The sequence below is a fragment of the Typha latifolia genome, chromosome 3, assembly GCF_019914945.1.
Source record: "Typha latifolia isolate L0001 chromosome 3, TyphaL0001v2, whole genome shotgun sequence".
NCBI classification, from domain to species: Eukaryota; Viridiplantae; Streptophyta; class Magnoliopsida; order Poales; family Typhaceae; genus Typha; species Typha latifolia.
This window is the reverse complement of record NC_133088.1, coordinates 17,955,481-17,971,377: the sequence shown is the minus strand read 5'-3', so window position 1 is coordinate 17,971,377 and position 15,897 is coordinate 17,955,481. Positions and strand designations below refer to the sequence as shown.

Below are 15,897 nucleotides of genomic sequence, written 5' to 3'. Positions count from 1 at the left end.
TTCTAAATGCCTTTTTAGAATCATTGTTCGAATGGATAATTATAATTTCTAAAATAAAATTAATTATATAACGACGAGGGCCGTCGGGATTTACCTACAATGTTGTAGGTGAGAGGGTAAGAGGGATATGTCCGGAGTTTTACCCTAATTACATTAAAGTGGTTGTGTCTACGTCGGCAAAACTTTGCGTAAATATATATATATATATATATTTTTAATTAGAAATGCGAAAAAAAAGTCATCCTTCTTAATAGATTCGATTTATTCTATCAATCAAAATCCTTCATGTGAACAGCTGACAAGTTTGTGAATTTGATTGCGGAGGATCTGCAGCTGCTTTCTGGCGTGATCATATATGCTCAAAGTATGCAACGAAGAACAGAGAAGACGAGAAGTAAATCCAAATGGTTTCTTTTTCACAGAGTGAAAGGCGAGGCGTGATTTTTCCTCAAGCAATTGACAATTCTGGCAGTAATTAGATGGCCATCATTTATTAATGATATTCTCATTGCAGATAGTAGTGCTGAGGCAAAGTTACGGTTTGCAATTTATACCAAAAAGAAAAAAAAAACGATTTCTTTTTCTCCCAAATTACCAAAAGTTCATCTGCTTTAGTTGGTGAAGGATATCAACCCTGTAGAAAAATAGAACCACATATTATTCAATTCATTAATTGATCTCACAAAGTAATCTCAATCAAAATCTTGCAAAAGGAAGACAATGTCAATGACAATGATTAGTCCTAACAGTACCTCTCAAAGGCAGTGAAGATGATTTCTTTTCTTCGACTAATTCTTCAAATCTGCCTCATATGTTAGATGAACATCACTTCAGATCAGGTAACACATAGATGTCATGACATTTGATAAGATGCTCAAGCAATCGGAATAAGAGCTGATCAAATTCTGCTTAGTTTTGTACTTTCATCAAAGAAAAAGAAAAAGAATTTCTTACTTTGTCCTTGTTTTTCTTTTAGTTTTAGCAAATCATCATATGCATAGCAATATATCATCCTAGTATTCAAAAGATTCTTTTTGTCCTCGATAAGAAATGCCATTCAGCTTCTGCAAAGGTTGAACGAATCGATTTGTAAATGTGCCAGAAAAAAGATTTTTATTTTTATTTTTATTGAAACAACTAAAATGATAGAAAACATATTTTCTCTTCAAATCTTGTAAGCCATTAGATTTGACAAGTCCTTTTTTTTTTCACTAAAAGAATGCAGATCCTTTGAAATGTTGACAGGTTCAGTGAAATGATTCCTTTCCTCCTTAAGTGTAGTTGTCATTGAATTTCTCTAGGTTTGATCTTTTAATGTTCACTATTTGGTGAAAATCACATATCCTTCTGGTTTGTTGGTTGTGTGACATCTCTCGTGTAAGCATGATGTAAGTGTAATAGTTTTTGAAAAGCCTTCTCTCATGCCCTTCTAATGCTTAAGAAATAAACAAAAATAGAGATGGCTTCCTTGAAGGTAAAGCAAGATCATAAACAGTATTCTTAAAAAAGATTGTCTAAGGTTGTTGCACTGTCATACATATGTTGGCAATGCCAATGTTTAAGATTTGTTAGCTTCTGAAGCTTCTTCCTGAGATTTGCTCTATTGAGTTTGCAAATAATGTTGTGCAGCTAATCTTTGATGAAGTTGCATTTGAGAAATACCTGAATATAACATCTATCTAGTCTGAGTGTCACCAATGATGTGATCTGCAATGATTATTCTTCAATTTTTGACAAATATAACCAATCAGACTCATACACCAGACCTTTTGGAGTTACATGACCAACCAAAAGGATTTTATACATTCAGATTCTCCACAAAAATGTGAATAGGATTCTGACAGTAAATGTCTGTAAAATTAGGGTCTCAGAGGGATATCCTCTCACTGCCGGCGTATCGCAGTTTGTCTAGTAGTCTAAAATTATGTTTCTGCTGTTAAAGATTAACCTTAGCAGCAGAGCATATCCAACGCGATTCCTAATATATTGCAGTCTATCATCAGGCATTTAATTCTTTCAGATGCCTACTTTTCATTAAAAATTAATAACCCAATTATGCTCAGAGACAAATCATTTTCATGATAGGCCTGGAAGGCTGAAAAATATACCCCCTCCCCTTAAGAATGGCAATAGCAAATTGCACTCTTCATCACTCACTAGTTTCCATTGATAAAGTAAGTTGAAACTATTACTTCAGAAGGGCGACATGCTTCTATATCACTTCACAATCCTTGTCGATCAATAATTTTCTAATTATTATTAAAAACACATTCATTTTGTTCCATAGTAAATTATTTTAGTACATTGTACAATAAACAATCACACTCTACTCAAGGGTTGATCAAGATTCTAGATTTATTTGCTTGAGATAACAGCATTCTTCCATACAAATAGACAGTTATAGAAGGCTTCTAAACGGAGCTTGCAAATCTACCATATTGCACACTAATTGAACTTTTCAGGCAGTCCTCTGATTAACCCAACTCTGCCATTTCCTCCTTTCCTATTATTAATCATTTGATTTCAGACACCACATAAAAAGTGGGGAAAATGGAGCTCTTAATATAAAGCAACAGTTCATGCACAAGTTTCATCCTTCAATTTATTGATATACTCTCACAAGTCAGAACTCACAATCATGAGTTTTAAAAGATGCAATCTTTCCAACTTTAAGAAGAGGAAGAGAAAGGAACCACTTTCCTCCCCTTATTTACACAATCCAAAACAAATTCTCCCAAGCGATCTCCTCCACAATTTGAATTCTTCATGCAAAGAAACAATCAAGTATACAGAGAAGAAAAAAGATACAACAATGGCCAATGAACAGACAATCTAATAGAGCAACAAAGGAGAGATTACCCAAAGATGGATTCAAGACCAGCAGTTGTCGAAGGCGGCGGATGTGATGGCCTGGGAGAACTCCTGGAAGCTGATGCGGCCATCGCCATCGGTGTCGGCCTCCTTGATCATGCCAGTGAGCTCCTTCGCTGTGAGCGCATGGCCAAGCTTAGCCATCGAGTGCGCGAGCTCGGCGGCCGTGATGAATCCATTGCCGTCGCGATCGAACACCCGAAACAACTGCTGGAGCTGCTGCTCCGTGTAAGGAGACTTCGCCGGGACGAGCTCTGGCGCGACGAGACCGATGAACTCGGAGAATTCCACGAGCCCGTTGGAGTTCGTGTCGGCCTTTTGGATCAAAGTTTCGAGCTGGTCTGGACTCGGCTTGAGGCCAAGCGATCGGAGAAGAGAGCCGAGCTCCAACTGGGTGAGGCTTCCGTCGTTGTTCCGATCAAAGGAGCGGAAGATTTCGCGCAGCTCCGCGAGTTGCTCGTCCTGTAGCCTCGCTGCCTTGTCTCCGCCACCGCCGTCGCTCATCTCCAATTCTCCCTTATAAAGAATGGATATTTGGGTAAGAACTCGGTTAATTTATCTCCCCAGGATTAAATCCTTTGATCGAATTGAATGTCAAGGTTGCAACTTTTGATCTAGGATGAGATTAGGCGATGAAGACGTAACAAATTCCGAGCAGTTTCCTCTCTTGATTTAGATTTGATCGGAGGAAATTAGGGCGGATCGAGAGGAAATCTGGAGCCGGAGAGATCGGATCGTAGGGAAGGGAAGAAGAGAAGCCAGAATTGGGGTTAGGGTTAGGGTTGGGATTCGGATCACGCGCCCCTTCCCTTTCCCAAGGATCCGTCGGCATCGGTGGTTACTCGCGAGGGAAGAGATATGAGAAGAGGTCAAACCGAAAATATAACAAACAATTAATAAAAAAATATTTAACTCGTCATTGATTGGATTTAAATTGGAATTAAAAATGAAAAAGGAATCGATCAGCCTTCAGCATTGTCTCCACGTGTCGCTCGCCGCGATTAGCCGCCCTCATCAGGGAGTACCTTTTTTTAGCTAACGTCGACGGTTCTGCTAAAATGCGCCTGGTCGGCCGTATATTTTGACACTTCTTTCTTTTCTCTATTTCTTGTTCTTTTTTTTTTCCATTTATGATTTTTTTTTCTAACAGTAACCTTAGCAGTGTTTATTGCGTCCAATTTGGAAGGAACAGGTGTAAAAGAGTGTCGTGCTGTGAGGAGCTTCTGAGACCAGCTTCCTCTTATTCTCAGGCTAAATTTGAGGTAGGCTTCATATTGAGGAATACTGATGGACTGCCTCTTTGTGCAGGAATATCCACATGCTTTGTTATAGAGAAGGGCTCCCTTTTGTACAAGTGAAAGGGAGCTCTGGAGGCCCTCTACGTTATGGTAACTCTTGGATGCATCAGAACTTGTGGATATTCTCGCTGGTGATTCGGTCTGTCGTCCACTCTTAACTTACGACACTTGCACAGGAGTGTCATAAAGTCATACAACCTCTAGCAAAGTGTTGAGTTATACACACGTAGGTAGATTACATAGTAATTGGTTTTGGGATAGTGTCTCTGGAGATATGCTTAAAGTCTTTTTGACCAATCGAGAGCTACTGTAGCTCTGACTCGTATAAGCAGATCTTTTGCTCTTTTAGTTTTGAGAATTTCTTCTTTTTTTCATTTATGATTATTAAATGTTGACTTTTTCAGTTTTAAAATAAAAACAGAGAGTTTCTTTTAACAATTTAATAACTCGGTAGATTAGACATAGACTGAACAAATGATTAATCCTCTGTGAAGACAAAGACACTAATCCCCGTAGCATAGTGAGCTGGGACATCTGCCATATGTCGTCATGCTATTCCTCAACACGCCGAATCAAAACAGTTATAATAGATAGTTAATGGAACATGGTAATTTGCATCTGTAGCTACAGAAGCAACATAACTAGTCCTAGGAGAGGGTTTATATAAAGGTTCCAATATTTCACCATGGTGCACAGCAAAACAGTCTACATGATGAAGAGTCTAATCACATATGAACCCTCCTGATAACAAATCAGTAGTATGAACTAAAATTTTTATCATTCAGAATTTCTTGCTACTGACAAATACAAGAAGATGAAGAAGGAAACCGCGGCAAAGGGCTTGAAGACCAACTACAGAACTATAGATGATAGACCTTAGTCAAGCCAATCATCAAGAGTACAACATCTTCCACTCGACAAACTGTCGAGAGTAGCAGACAGAATGATGCGGAGTTGCAGACCCTATGTGCAAAAGAGATGGTAAGAAAATGGGCAGCTAATTAGTCAGTTGTGCAGCATCCACTGTGCAATATCCCTGCGAAAGACACCTTGAGCTCTGCCATTCCTGTATTGCATTTCTGGAAGACTACGCGAGTAATATGAGAGGTGCCTGTACTGATGATTCATAGCTGCCAGTTTCATTGGCCGCATCATCATGGCTATGGTTGGGAAGGATTTTGCTGGAAGATTTGAGGGGCTGAAGAATGATTTCAATTTGTTTCCATGATGTCTGAATTGAAGCTCGGGCCTTTGAGTTGTGAGGGGTTGGCTAGAGCTTGTTAGATGCTTAGGGCCGTATCTGCTGCCGGCTAGAAGCTGGTCGGGTGGGGCACGTATCTCTGCTGATGGTTTCATGTGGTCAAGCCACCGAAGAATCCAGTTGCCGAGATTCCTACCAACTTCTAGGTCCCGCTGCTGTATGGTTTGGTGAACTCTGAGCACCACGTCAAAAACAATTCGAGTGCGCCTGTCCAAAACAATTGTCATACATAATGATAATGAACGGAGGCAAATGCTTACTGTTTATGTTGGCCAATTATGTATTGACCAAAGAGCATATAAATCTACTCAAAGAAATGGTTAATCAATTTCAGAGCCCCACCAATGTAACTAAAAAGTCAACCTAGACAAATATAAAAGACATCAAAGAATTCTCTATGGTTCTATTCATCAGTTAAAATGGTTTTATTCATCATTTGCATTTAGGAGCAGCAAACCACAAATATTTCTAATCCAAAGCTCCATGATGCCAAAAGAGTATTGGAACAATGATGCTGATTCTAGATGTCATATTAATAAAAAGTGATCCCACAACTTGTTATACACCATAATCATGTATTTTTCATGCAAATGGAGAAACAAATAAGATTCGTAAAGCTGTCACAAGTGAATAATTATGGCTAAATAGCTACAACTAATTTCCAGCACAATAAAAAATTTCCATCAGATAAGAATACAGACCCTTGTGTTGTTTAAAGTGTAAGTGTACACTGTAGGAGGTATCACTTATCCTTGGCTTCTAGCTGTTAACTGTAGAATATCCTATATTCATACATTAGATAGTAAGCTTTTACTCAAATGGCCAAGTAATATTCCATACTAAGCTTCTAGCTGTTAACTGTAGAATATCCTATATTCGTACATTAGATAGTAACCTTTTACTCAAATGGCCAAGTAATATCCCATACTAAGCACTAATACTATTTTGTATAAATTTTTTATTTATTGTCAAGTGAGATTGTAGTGATAAACATCAGTGAATTTGAAAGAGGGATACCTTGGAGGAGACAATAAATCTTAGTTCTTATTGCTTCATGGTTATTAAAATTCTACATGTGCAATTCTTCTAGCTATTTGTTCTTTTTCGTTACCTTTAATACAGTACCTTCACTACGTTGACATTTTGTTATGAATCTGTACTTTATGTTGATCAATAAATTGGAGATGCTTAACTATTGTGAATATTTCATAGGGATATCCTACATCTTGGAAAAAAATATATATATGTAAAGCTAACACATTTCCAACAACATTAATAATCTGAAAGATCTCAATACGAACATCTTTACAACTACAATTTGGGATCATTAGCAATGATCTAAATACCGATCCCCCGATCCCCAACACACTTATTGCTCAGGAAAAGATTTCCCATCTAAAGCATCATTTCTACAAGTATCGTAGGAGCGTAAAGAAGAGAAAGAAGAGTGCGATCAAGATACCATATTTATTGAATGATAGAAGTAGAACTAATAGAAAGAAGTGAGAAAAGATCACCTATGGATGAATTGGCGGATCTCGGCGTGATTAGACCCAACAAGGCGCCTCTGAATCCTAAGCGCGAGTCTGTAGGTTCGCTTCAACCCTAAGAAGTAGGCAGTCCCCAAAGTTATCTCCCACAACACCATCTTTGTTTCGCTCCCTTAAACCTCTCTCGAACTCTTTTCTTGGAGAAGAAGGTGGTGGCGGCGACCTGAAGAGGAGGGAGAGAAGCAGAATCGATGAGTGGGATAAAAATTACAGATCGACATAGTTTATTCTCTTTCGCAGAGGATAGTTATCCGGAAATGAAAAAAAAATAAAAAAATAACACGTGGCATCTGGAAAAGGAGCCAATCTCGGGTTTATTGGGTAATTGTCGTGGGCGCCCGAAGATTTAGAGAAACCCATGGGTGTTTAACGGATCGGGCCAGCTCCTCTTTAGAGCCCAGCCCCGTTTACCAACGCGAAGAATGCTTGGGCTTAAAAGTATAAAAAACAAGGAGTCAATTCGTAAATTTGAAAAGATGTTGGTTATTTGCAATAATATCAAAGTTTGGGCAGTTATCTGCAAAAAGCACAAAATTGCGACTCATTTAAAGGCCTCTCTCTCTCTCTCTCTCTCTCTCTCTCTCTCTCTCTCTCCAGCTCACAGACCACTCCAAGCACTCAATTCTCTTTCTAGCAATGCAGAGGCAATCGATCGGATCGCCGAGCTCGAAGCCCCAGATCAACAGTGGCGGCGGCGGAGGAGGGGCGGCGGAAGAGAAGGAGATCAAGGAAGAGAAGCCTACCGGATCGAGCTCCCGGAGGACGGAGAGATCGATCCACCTCATCCCTCTTCTCACCCTCCTCTGCTTCCTCCTCCTCTACCTCTTTTCCCACGAGCCTTCCCCTGATGGTCTCTCTTCTGTCTAACCCCTCTCGATCTCTTTCCTTCTTACTCCGTCCTTAATTATTGATTGCTTTCGCTGTCTTCTTTCCAGATTTGGCAAGCTTCGGCGGCTCCGCCAGGACTTTCGATTCCCAAGGTACAATTCGGGGATCGCATTTTCTTCTCTCTACGTTTTACGATGTTTTCTTTATCTTCGTGTCGTCTCGCAGTGGTTTCGGTGTCGGGTATCGGCCGGCACGAGGGAGGGATCGATTCGGCGTTACAGGGCAACCGGGGGCTCATGGAGGCGAGGAGACTCCGCCACCGGAAGCTCGGTCGGCTTTAGCCATCGCACGTGAGATGGTGGCGTGGTAGCGCAGCAGTCTCTCGGGGCAAGAGAGAAGGGCTAGTTTATACGTCGGCGTTCGTATTGGATCTGCTTTCCTTTTTCTTTTTCTTTTTTCCTTTTCCTATTATCTTTTCTTCTTCCATACTCTTTTCTTTAGCTTTCGCTAACGTGCGCCGTCGGTGAGCGCTAGGAAAAGGAAGCGCCGTGTCTCGTGACTCGTGAAGAAGTGTGGTTCGGCTGGCTCTGGGAGTAAATTTCTCGTACTCATATCTCTTGTGATTAGTATTCTTTTCATTAGCAGATTTGGTAGGGAATTTGGAATTCGTATTGATTAATTAGTTCCATATGTGTTTTAGAACGGCTTTAATACATATAATATATGATTTCGGCCTCGAATTGGTTTTGGTGTATGCGTTATCCTTCTGTCCTTAGCGTGGATTGTTTGGATTCACACGCATTACTCTTTGTGGGCTATCTTATCTCCTGTGGCTTAATCATATGGGTTATTGAAACTTATATTTTAGTAACATATCCAAACTAACAGGTAGGATAGGCCTGTCACCATGAGTTAGTTCATTGACACTTGTATCATCTTATCACAAGGGATTGAGCAAACGGACCACACACCATTGGGTTATCTCAATAGTTCGTAGTGGGCCGGCGTTATCCCAATTCACGCCACCTCTATCTTCCATTTCCAAACTTCTTTAATTTCTTAGCCGGACAAATAAGTTGACATGACAAAGGAGATATATCACAAAAGGTATAAGAGAAACATAGATCAGGTATACCTTCCATTCTGTGCAAACAACGGGTTAGCAGCGGCAGTTAAAAATGGTCTATGCTCGCTTAACTTGTCCAGTAGCCAATCCCCTTAAATTACCCAAACAAACAAATACAGAGAAAAAGGAAAGCACTGACAGTGAACAACAAGGAACCACTGGAAAACCAGCTCGTTTGTGATGACGGATTACTGGAACTCCTCAAATGATGTTTGTAGATAGAAACAAAACTTTGTAACTTCATCAATGCAACCTATCATAACTTCAGGGAAACCCAGACGACAGAATATCGAAGTGGGAGAAACAATCACAGGATCAACCCATGAAAAGTTTCGGGCTTATTCGGATGCTCGGCTGGTTCTTTGTTTAAATGCTCAGCTGATGTGGCATAGGGGGTCTCAGAGACATGAACTTGGGCTGGTTCATTATTTGGAAGCTCAGCAGGTGCAGCATCAGGATTTTCAGAGATATGAACTTGAGTGAAGTCTCTCTCCATCTCCTGCTCCTGCTCAGATACAAATTTCTCCTTCGCCTTTGATCCCACATCACTTGCAGCCGTTGCGACCTTATTGAAGGCACCAGTTACCCATGCTGCCCCAGTTAAGACATACCTGTTGCTCATGATGGCAGAGCCAGCAGTGGTCACTTTCTGCTCTGCAGCTGCAATGGCTGACTTAGTCTTCTCAGAGACCTGGAATTTCTGATCCATTTCCTTGACCTTCTCATTGACAGCTGAAGTGCCCATGCTGATCTTCTCACTGAAACCAATTGTCTTGTCCAGAGAAGAGACTTTCGCGGTTGCTGTAGATGTGAACTGATGCTTCTCATCAAGCGCCTTTGCTTTGTTGAGAGCATCTTTGCCTAGAATGAATCCCTTGGCGAGCATTGCACTTACGATATCCTCGGCCTTTTGAACAGCAGATTCTGCAGCACCAACAGGCTTGCTATCTTTTGCCTGTCAATTGCAGAGTTGTTAGAGAAAATACAGTGAGAAATTATTCTGGGAAGAAAATATTGTGTATAACAGATAGTCTACCATAGGTGGAGCTAAAGCAGCTGCAGGGAGTTGGTAATCTATGGCTGGCAAGATGACGACAGGCATATCAACTATTGTTGCACCCTATGCCACAGATGAGAAAAGAAAAAAACAATATTAGATGAGATCAGCAGCAGCAGCATAAGCCTTTAAATTCAAACTACATGGCTAGGCAAGCTGTAGAGTACAACTCAAATTGAGAAAACTCCAAGAAAGAATTAACATATTTCTATGACAGGCTATAAAGCAGATATCAACAATTAAAAAATTGGTGCCTGGACCCCAAAGAAAAATTGAGCAAGAGAGGAGCTTGCTGTGAAAGATACATGAAGCTGTTGTAAGGTAGACTTATCCACTTCTGTTAGCAACCAAAGCATCCTATAAATGAAACGCACACCTGATAGTAAAATTTCTATTAATTAAATCAAAGTTACAATCATAAGCACACTCCTCTCTTTCTGTCTCATACAATTAATGGATCATACTGTCAGATTTTACTCCTTTCACTAAATAGAGATGACTGGAAGAAAGAAGTATTCATATAGGCAACCCAAGTAGTTAGGATTAAAGGGGGGGAAAAACCATAGGCACTTAATGTTCCAGGTAATTCAGTATATCCTAATTATTATTGAATTATGCACCCAGGTAACCACAAAGAGAAATATAGGTAGATATGCTGGTACTCTTTGTTATCAATTAATCAAACTGAAAAATGTCCTTGACCAGAAATGGGATGACCTATCCATCAAAATGTGTAGATTTTTATCAAAAAGGCATGAAATGTACCGAAAGAAGCATGGCGGTCTCTGCTCCCTGAATTTCCTTGAAGGTAATATATGCAACTTGAGATAGCTCATCTTCACTGTAGAGTGCAGAAAACTTAGCACTTAATCTAGAAAAGTAGAAATGCACCAAAAGAATGACCAAATACCTTTGCATTTCAATATATTGAATGTCACCAGAGAAAGAGAAAAATTCCTTGATATCCTGCTGTGATGCTTGGAGTGAAACATTGGTGACCTTAACTGTCTTTGCCTTCAATTATCAAAAGAATGAACTAGTGTAAGAAAACTTCAGCAGTAGTAACAGACCTTCTATTCTTCTTCTTTTGTTAGCTTGCATAATTACATAACCATCATTCTAAACAATATAGCTTTTGATAACCTTCACACAATATAGATATTGAATAAACAATTAAGTAAAGGGGAAAGAAATAGATCTGGTTTAGGTCGAGTAACCACACGATCAGTTATATCTGATAAAATTCAGTCAGCTAAAGAAAATATATGCACCAAAAACAATTAATTCTTCTTATTCCACTTCTAATGACAGAAGCTGATAAAAAAAGTAAGAGGAAGTTACAACAAAACTGACACATGACTAACTTATTTCCTTGAGAGGACTATAATGAGTAAGAAATAAGCAGACAGAGAAACAAGAAGATTTCTTCATATAAGGTTAGGACAAAATCAAAAATGGATTCTTTCTCTTACAACAAATGAATTATCAATCAGATATCAGGCAGATCTCATGTAATGACTTAGCATAACAAGGCTGAAATCCCTACATAAAGAAGATCCACTGTTAGACCATGTCATGAAGCACAGAGATACAGGAACTGTCCGAAACTACCTTCAGATTATCCTAAAGAATGAGCAGTCCAATACATCATCTTGAAGATAAACAGCAAAAGACTTCATTCTTAGGTGGCGGTCAGAGTGAAAACTTGCATATATTTATATATGGTAAGTATATAAATTAAAACTTGATGCATATTCTATACTTATATCAAGTATAATAAATGGACTTGAAACTGTCACATACCATGCAAAGACTAAAAAACCGCCTCTTCTACACAGATGCCTGTATATAACCTTTAGCATCGTCCACATAACTCTTACGAGATTTTCAATATATGAATAAGTGTAACCTGGGTGGGATTTATACTATTGATCTCGTAATCTTTCTGGAATTGCAGAGGGATTTCTTTTCTCGACTCCATACACTAAACCAAAATGCATAAGTATAAACTTCACCACTGCAGACCAATTCTATAATCAAACTTATTACGACATTGAGCTTACCAACTTTCATATACAAGCAAGCCAAGTGAACAAAGAAATAACCTCAAATGAGATCGTCCATATAAAAGTATGACTTATAGATAGTGTAGATCCATTACAATAGCAGCTTTACTTTACAGCACAATAACTAAGTTCATTATGATACAAATCAAATGTGAATCCTTAGGCGACTTACGATTAACCAAATGAAAGTAGCACAAAGTTAGTACAAGAGGAAGCAATCACGTTATATTTTTTGACGCTTTCAACTTAAACATGTCCTTACGATCGAAATAACAACGGCAAAATATCTTCCTCGCTTGTTCCGATCTACAAAATAGGTTAAATGCAAGCATATCTGGTGCACATTTGATTCGATAATGAGATCGCAGAAGAAAAACTCGACTAAATTGAATCACTACAAACTAATGCCATGTTCTAACTGGTTTACATGTAGACCAAATCCTTTCATGCTAAAACGATTTTTTCCCCGTCCGTTTCGATCATTGTTCAAAAGATTGAAGCGAACCAGGATCCCTTTCTTATATCAATGCCTAAAATCTTGACCGTAGACGTCATCTAAGACTTGCACCCAATAAAATCAAAAAAAATTCGAGAGAAATGCGGACACAGATCAATTCCAGCAAACTATGAACAAAAGGAATGGGATCAACGACATCGAAACTCTATAAATCGAACAAAAGCAATGCTCACCGACATAGCTATCGAAGGCGAAAACCCTAACGCTGGATCGGACTTCGGAGAAGGAGAAAGGAGGAGAAAGCTTTCGCTCGCCCGAATCTCGGCGCAGTTGGACGGTAGCGGTGTTGTCTCTCCCCTTTTATTTATTTCTGCAAAGAGGTTCAACCGTTCAATGCCCGGTTCTTGGATCCTCTTTCTATTTTCTACAGGATATATTTCCCATTTTACCCTCGCGGTTCGGGGTAGCAGAAGGTGATGGTGCTGACGTGGCAACGTGGGTGGCACGAGTATAGACTATTTTTCCAGCGGATTGACTGACTTTTATTTCCACGTGTCCGCCGTTCTTGAGGTCCATGTAATACTAGTTGGCCCGTTATCGGGCTCGGCCCATGGATCCGTTAGAACAGCACCCGACCCGCTCCCGCTCCTACAGTAGTTAGTTCTTCGCCAACACAAAGATAGATCAAATCGACAGGGTTCCAACCCGAGAAGAGGAGAGGAGAGGAGAAGAGGGAAGAGCAAGATGGTGAGGAAGGCGAAGGTGGAGTTCGATGAGAGCCCCCCCGATGACTTCGATCCGAAGAATCCCTACGGTGATCCAGTGGCGATGCTGGAGCAGAGGGAGCACTTGGTGCGGGAGAAGTGGATCCAGATCGAGACGGCAAAGATCATACGCGAGAGACTTCGCTGGTGCTACCGCATCGAGGGCATCAACCACCACCAGAAGTGCCGCCACCTCGTCGAGCAGTACCTCGATTCCACTCGCGGCGTCGGATGGGGCAAGGATTGCCGTCCACCCGAGCTCCACGGTACCAATCTGACAACATCCTTTGGTTTATTCTTTGATCTCTTTAGACGTTTGGAGTTGATCTGTGATTCGTGGGTCTTGATTTGATGTCTAGGGCCGAAGAAGGATCTAGAGTAGTTCTGCTTGAAGGCTCAGAGGTACTTTTTTTTTCCTGTCTTTCTTCTAATTTTTTATAATAATTCTATGATTTCTTCTGTTTTGGGACCGTTTCTTGATACGGGTTGTTTGTGTTTTCGATTCTCCTGCTGCTATTATGAAAAAATGGATTTTGTTAGATAAAATGATTGCGCTTGCGGCGTGCAAGAGTTAGGCGATGGGAAATTTGTTTCTGCAAAAGTTTGTCCACAATCTTTATTTTTTAATTAGAGATTTCTGTATGAACCAAAAAGAACAAGGATTTTTTTTCCTGGTGTTTGAAATGGAGATTGTTTTATCCAGGGGACGGTTTTGAGTGCACTTAGTGTTTTCCTTAAGAAATGTGAGCTTCTCTCTATCTCATTAATCATGAATACGGTTTTAATCTTTTCAATGTCTCAGTTTCTACATGGTACCAGGCATTGCCTGGAATGAACATAGATTGCTATAACTATAGGATTGAGTGGTATGTTGTAACTTTCCCAATTACTTATCCAGGATGTATGTTCCAAATTGTAGAGTTCCCTTTGTGACGAGGCAGAGTAGATATATTGGGAGCCCTGCCTAGTTTTTTCGTAATTCTTAGAACTTCCCTTTTGTCTATATGATTTTGTCGTGAGTTTACCCCTAGTAGTTTTCTATACTGATGTATGTTATATATGTAATGGGTATATATATATATACATCCAACCATTTGTGCTGCTGCTTTTAGTTGAATATGGTTTTTAGAAGCCCTTTCACCTAATATCTTTGGATTCATTCCCTGCATTCACTTCTGTCCCATTCCTATTTCACTTGTCTTAATTGCTGCTTCCTTTGAAACTCCTAACAAATCATCATGGATCCTGACGGGTTTTAGGCCATCCTGTGCATCCAAAACTCAGGCTTTTATCACTACGCTCCTATGGATAATTGCTTTCAACTTTTCTGAACTATATATAAGTTATATGATTGTTTTCAATTTCCTACTAGATTCTGGTTGTGTTGATGCATTATTTTATCTTCCATACTTGTAATTGTTTTTGTTTCTCTTTCTCATCAATCTTTAGGTGGACTGAATTGAGCAAGAGTTCACACTGGTGAGTGGAATTCAACTAGTTGTACTGTTTTCTGATTCTTTTTATTTCTCTGGTACAAGAAGCCTTCCTGATCAATGAACATAAATATTTGAGGAATAGATAGCCAATCTCCATGGTACTTGTACTTGAAGAATGAATATGATCCTATGATTAGAAGAGGAAACTACTTGTTCTGGGAGGAAGAGAATTGTGCACAACACACAGTGAAATGAAGTATAGTTGATGGTTGAAAATGAGGTATGATAAGTCTATACTGGAAGCATCAATGAATACCTTAGAACATACAAATTTGAGAATCATTTAGATGAGAGTGTATGTGTAGTGTGATTTGGTTGGAATGAGAATGATTTAGACTTAAATAAAAAATTGACAGCCAAGAAATATACCACAATTGGATTGTACTAAGAATGGTTAGAGTTAGATAAACGAAATGAGTTGGTGCTAAGTTATGAACACATGCTTGGGCAAGTATAGGTTTGTGAAAGGTGTGGTATAGAACTATAGACTATTGCATGTACGGGACCTTAGGAAGTGAAGAAATAAAATGCAAACTTATGAAGATGAGCGTACTGGAAATAAGATGTTGACATCAAATGCAGGGGTAAAGATAAGGAAGGATAGAGCGACCTTAGAGTAAATATGGCTTTACAAGACAAGTGGGGAGCCGAGCTTATGTACCATTTAACATGCTTATGTGTTTATAATTAAATTAAAATTATTTCCTCGTTCTTGATTCAGTGTCTTGATAGATGAAAAAAGGGCCGCTATTAAGGTGACTGCATTGTTAACTTAATACCTTAAGCCGAATTTTACATGCTTGAAAAGATAATCTCCTTGCATTTCTCATTTGCAGGTGGTCGAATGCAGTGCCAGCCTGCCAGTGGTTAAGTGAATTGTCTTCTCATTTGTTCCTGATCTCCTTTTCTCTTTGCACAAGTCACTTGTTGAACTTTTAATAATGAATTGTCTAGAGAAATTACAGTCTTCTCAAATGTTAAAAGAGCAAGACTCTGAAACCTGCCTTGTACTACTTACTGGCTTTCATATTTAAATTTTGGTCACGTCTATATTCTGGTGAAACAAGAGATTGCAAGTAATGTCCATCACTATTGCTGCATGAGCAGAAGAGTGCTTGATCAT

The 15,897-nt window shown here is 39.4% G+C and overlaps 4 protein-coding genes across 7 annotated transcripts; 2 read left to right on the top strand and 2 right to left on the bottom strand.

Moving 5' to 3' along the window:
* Nucleotides 1–489: 489 nt before the first annotated feature.
* On the bottom strand, nt 490–3,761 carry LOC140784168 (probable calcium-binding protein CML18). 2 transcript variants are annotated; one of them, XR_012108226.1, is made up of 3 exons: nt 2,860–3,761; nt 753–802; nt 490–634 (listed from the first exon to the last, which is right to left on the bottom strand). XR_012108226.1 is itself a non-coding variant. In XM_073131409.1 (2 exons), the coding sequence occupies exon 1, from the start codon at nt 3,373–3,375 to the stop codon at nt 2,872–2,874; it is 504 nt and encodes a 167-aa protein (XP_072987510.1). In that variant the 5' UTR covers nt 3,376–3,761; the 3' UTR covers nt 816–1,064; nt 2,860–2,871. The 2 variants fall into 2 exon arrangements, 1 of the variants encoding a protein (XP_072987510.1); XM_073131409.1 differs by lacking the exons at nt 490–634; nt 753–802 and adding an exon at nt 816–1,064.
* A 3,797-nt stretch (nt 3,762–7,558) lies between these two features.
* LOC140783965 (uncharacterized) lies at nt 7,559–8,548 on the top strand. The gene is made up of 3 exons (XM_073131136.1): nt 7,559–7,830; nt 7,916–7,960; nt 8,034–8,548. Exons 1-3 carry the CDS (start codon nt 7,617–7,619, stop codon nt 8,147–8,149), a joined length of 375 nt encoding a protein of 124 aa, XP_072987237.1. The 5' UTR covers nt 7,559–7,616; the 3' UTR covers nt 8,150–8,548.
* A 370-nt stretch (nt 8,549–8,918) lies between these two features.
* Nucleotides 8,919–12,916, bottom strand: LOC140783964 (binding partner of ACD11 1-like). Its single transcript, XM_073131135.1, has 5 exons — nt 12,748–12,916; nt 10,902–11,005; nt 10,757–10,832; nt 9,971–10,054; nt 8,919–9,889 (listed from the first exon to the last, which is right to left on the bottom strand). The coding sequence occupies exons 1-5, from the start codon at nt 12,751–12,753 to the stop codon at nt 9,242–9,244; spliced, it is 918 nt and encodes a 305-aa protein (XP_072987236.1). The 5' UTR covers nt 12,754–12,916; the 3' UTR covers nt 8,919–9,241.
* A 248-nt stretch (nt 12,917–13,164) lies between these two features.
* LOC140783625 (NADH dehydrogenase [ubiquinone] 1 beta subcomplex subunit 10-B-like) lies at nt 13,165–15,837 on the top strand. 3 transcript variants are annotated; one of them, XR_012108161.1, is made up of 5 exons: nt 13,192–13,544; nt 13,638–13,680; nt 14,728–14,757; nt 15,496–15,529; nt 15,611–15,837. XR_012108161.1 is itself a non-coding variant. In XM_073130566.1 (3 exons), exons 1-2 carry the CDS (start codon nt 13,259–13,261, stop codon nt 13,658–13,660), a joined length of 309 nt encoding a protein of 102 aa, XP_072986667.1. In that variant the 5' UTR covers nt 13,173–13,258; the 3' UTR covers nt 13,661–13,680; nt 15,611–15,837. The 3 variants fall into 3 exon arrangements, 1 of the variants encoding a protein (XP_072986667.1); XR_012108160.1 differs by lacking the exon at nt 15,496–15,529 and having other exon boundaries at nt 13,165–13,544; XM_073130566.1 differs by lacking the exons at nt 14,728–14,757; nt 15,496–15,529 and having other exon boundaries at nt 13,173–13,544.
* The last annotated feature ends 60 nt before the right edge of the window (nt 15,838–15,897 follow it).